The sequence below is a fragment of the Aplysia californica genome, unplaced genomic scaffold (assembly GCF_000002075.1).
Source record: "Aplysia californica isolate F4 #8 unplaced genomic scaffold, AplCal3.0 scaffold00011, whole genome shotgun sequence".
NCBI classification, from domain to species: Eukaryota; Metazoa; Mollusca; class Gastropoda; order Aplysiida; family Aplysiidae; genus Aplysia; species Aplysia californica.
Genome location: NW_004797281.1, coordinates 1805009 through 1808831, shown reverse-complemented (window position 1 = coordinate 1808831; position 3823 = coordinate 1805009). Strand labels below are relative to the sequence as shown.

Below are 3823 nucleotides of genomic sequence, written 5' to 3'. Positions count from 1 at the left end.
TTTATCTGAAGCATATTATTCGTAGTTCTTTTCCTTTTACCACTTCTTTTCAACGGCTGTCTCCGTTCGGGGGCCAAAGTATTTTACACTTTAACGGTAACGTGGTAAGTTACGGTTAGCATGAGCAAGTTACAATCTCTTATCTCATAATCATAGCAGACATTGGGTGAACTTTGTACACAATTATCATAACATGTGCGCAGACATAGCGTCGGTGTCGCAGGCAATCCATTTAAGTCCGTTTATGTATTTGTTACACGAGAGAAAAAACAAAAAACAACCACCAAACAAAAACAACTCCTCCCCCCCCCAAACAAACAACAAAATCAACCCAACAAAAACAAAAACGAGACCTACTTTTTTATTGTGTTATTCCGTTATAGAGTCAAGAAAAAGCAAGAAGATTGTAAGCTTTGCCCATATCATTGACACGCTTTTTGGTGATGTTGAAATGTGCATCTTTGATAAATCTTTGGGAGGGTGTAAAAATCGAAAATTCTCAAAGTTTGGACTTAAGCGGATTGCTAGCGACAGTGACGATATAGACATAGATAAAAAGTACATATCCAGGGTCAAAAAGTTATCAGACGGAGTGGAAATGCATCGTTATTGTTGGGTTCTAGCTTGTTAAGCTCTTCTTTCGTGTTTTTCTGGCGTCTGAGGTTTAATAATAATATTAATAATAGATAACATTTGTATAGCGCAAATCCTTGCTCAACAGCAAGCTCTATGCGCTTCACAATCTGTACTATAACCCCAGCAGACCTGAGAGCGTTCTGAAACATCATCAACTTTCTGGGAAGCATACAGTGCAAGCCGCCATTATAGGAGCTAAAAAACACTAACATACTGACAAGATCTTTCGTTGTCTTTGGCCGGGCACCCATTCCCACCTGGGTGAAGTGGGGAAAATTCGTGTAAAGTGCCTTTCCCAAGGACACAACGTCGGGCCCGCGGCTCGAAACCCCGAACCCGCAACCTCACGATCACGAGTCGGTAGGCTAACCACTAGGCCACCGACGCCACAGGTTTAACAGCAAACTCTTCGGCGGTGCACGCAGAAGACGTGAGTTTGATTCTCGAGTGGGATGGGTTTTTTTTTGTTTTATAAATTAAGCGTCTCAGTCTGTTTGCTGAGATTTGGTATCTCATCGGCCACCGTACACGCAGGGTCGAAGACGCCGACCTCTAAATGATCGAACTTGTGTCGGTGCTGAAACATCACTTTGATTAGCATTGTTAAAAACAAATATGAGTCTTACGCTTTCCTTTAGGAACAGCATATCGTAGGCAAGCTATCCAAATAATGTACTAAAGCCAAAAAAGGAAATCTTTTAAGGAGACAAACCCAAAAAGGAATTTTTTTAAGGAGACAGGAAAAAAACACGTTTAACAAGAAAATTGTACCTACATAAGGGTTTTTTTTTCCCTTGCTTTTCTCAACTGTAAACTTCTTACAGTTTTAGCATAACAAACAACTATGTTCCACATTGACAAAGTGGTTGCAAATTAAGGGGCAGGCGGTTTTTTTTTTTACCAGTGTTGAGCTCAGATATATCAATTTTTGAACGCATACATATTCTGTATTATTAAAATTACTCTTGTTCTGATTCCTCGTAATTTGAATATGAAATGTAAAGTCCTTAGTCCTTAGAATAAAAAAACTTCCATAAAAACGTATTGTGTCCCTGGTAACGAGCCAAAATAGAATAGAAATGCTCGTGTCTATAAAACTATCTACAGTCGAACCGAGCCTGCTCTAACTACCACCTGTCCAAGACATTAAGCTATAGAAACAACCACTTGGCACTCCGCTTTTGTGTTTTTCTTCTTTATTATGATGACATTTTACTGTCCAAAAGGACCACCTGTCTAAGATGACTACTTTTCTCCTCGACAATATGTCGTGATCGTCCAGGGTAGGTCCGATTGTTCACCCCACTACAAATCATCGGACCTGCCGAAAATGGAATTATGTTCAACGTCAGACGATAGGTCAGTTTTAAAAATTAAGATAAAACCAAGGAAATATTTTCACTGATAATGTATGTTATTTCATGCTATTGTATTCGTTGTCTTTGCTGAAACATCACTTTGACTAGCATTGTGAAATACAAGTCTTCAACTTTCCTTTCTGAACAGCATATCGCCGGCAAGCTATTCACAATGTACCCAGCTCAATTTGTTTTCTTCAGAAGACAGAAAAAGAACAAAACTGTTTCATTTTAAAAAACAAAAGTACCTACACATTTTTTTGATGCTTTTATGCAAAATTTGGAATTTGAAATATACAACAAATACCATAGATTAAGAGCCTGCAATTCAAAAGAAAATCCAAATTTGGGCTTTGTACATGATTTGAACCTGAGGGTGCGGTGGCGGAGTGGTTAGTGCGCTCGTCTCCGAAGCGGAAAGTCCGAGTTCGAGCCTCGGTTTGGACACGGATTTTTTTCGCCCCTTCCTGCCCACCCAGCAGTAATGTGTACCCCACTTCGAGTTGGTGAAGTAAAGGCTTTGTGGAAAGGAACTGGCCTCCCTACTACAATATGCCGACGGTCCAGGAAGTTGTCTCACTAACAAGGCAATCCCCAATGTCCGGATCGGATGCAGGAACAACTTTACTTTTTACATGATTTGAACAGCTGGCCGACAACCTACATATTATAATAATTTAATAACTCGTAGCAACCCAGGGAAAGAGCAAAGTCCTTTCTGGTTCTCCTTACCTGCCTGAGCCCCCATACTGCTTTTCTCATACTCCGCGATGCCGCTTTGGTCGCCATAACCCTGGGATTGGAAGCCCGATATAGAATGACCGCCATTCTGGACAGCCGAGTACTGAGAGTTGCTCTTGGCCTGTCCGTTCTGCTGTTTCAGCCACGGCTTTTTCGGCTGTTGCTGCTGCTGCTGTTGCTGCTTCAACTGCTGTTGTTCCTCCTGCTGTCCCTGCTGTTGCTGTTGTTGCTGCTGTGACTCCGTTCCCTGAGCGTCGACGTCGTTTTTCAACCGGACGTGACCGCGGCCATTTTGGAAAGACTGCTGTTTCAGATTGTCAAGCTCGTTGGAGCTTTTGCTTTTTGGAATGTGGTCGACGTTTGCGAACCGTTTGCTGGGTAAACGTAGTTTCGATTTGGCCCTAGGTTCAGGAACTAATCCGTCCTCTGACAAAAGGACCGACTGCATTGCGTCTGAATGCGATTCGCCTTTAGTCAACAAAGCTTTCTGTTGCTGGAATTTCGTAAAGGCACTTTTAATTTTAGGCTTGGACAGTTTTTCATCCTCCCAATCAAATTCGAAACTCCCCGAAGCGTCATCGCTCGAATTCGTTTCTTTTGAGACCTTCGCAGATCCATTCGATAGTTTCTGATGAGCAACATCTGCTGCTTCCTGGTCAACGGGCGTGAAGCCATTTTCCACAGCGGCAGGCGCTAGAGACGACTTCTGAGAGTGCTTCAGAGCGTAGAGGACCTCGGGTACGGCGTGCTCAGAGTGACCGTTGCCCAAACTCACTCCATTAGTCAGCGGTTTGGTTCCGTTTTGGAGTACGCTGTCAGCTGATTGGTCTGTTTTTGGCGCCACTGGGGGTCCCCTGTCGCCCCACCAGCCTTCCTCCCACTGCATCTGGAGTAGGGAGGAAAGAAAAAAAAATTAAACGTTTATCTGTACATGTATACAAATAGAAGTTACCTCAAAGCACAAAGGCAGAGACAATAAAACCACTATACTATGTAATGTACAACTTTATACACACACACACAAACACATATACACACACATACACACAAACATACACACACGTATAATATATATTTTAATATATATA

At 42.3% G+C, this 3823-nt stretch overlaps 1 protein-coding gene across 1 annotated transcript in view; it reads right to left on the bottom strand.

Annotated features, from left to right (window-relative positions):
• The window catches only part of LOC101859900, a gene marked incomplete in the record, with an annotated part of 238499 nt that overhangs the window by 151283 nt on the left and 83393 nt on the right, over positions 1–3823 (bottom strand). The window contains 1 exon segment of the mRNA XM_035970319.1: positions 2727–3621. Within this exon segment, the coding sequence (XP_035826212.1) occupies positions 2727–3621 (895 nt within the window).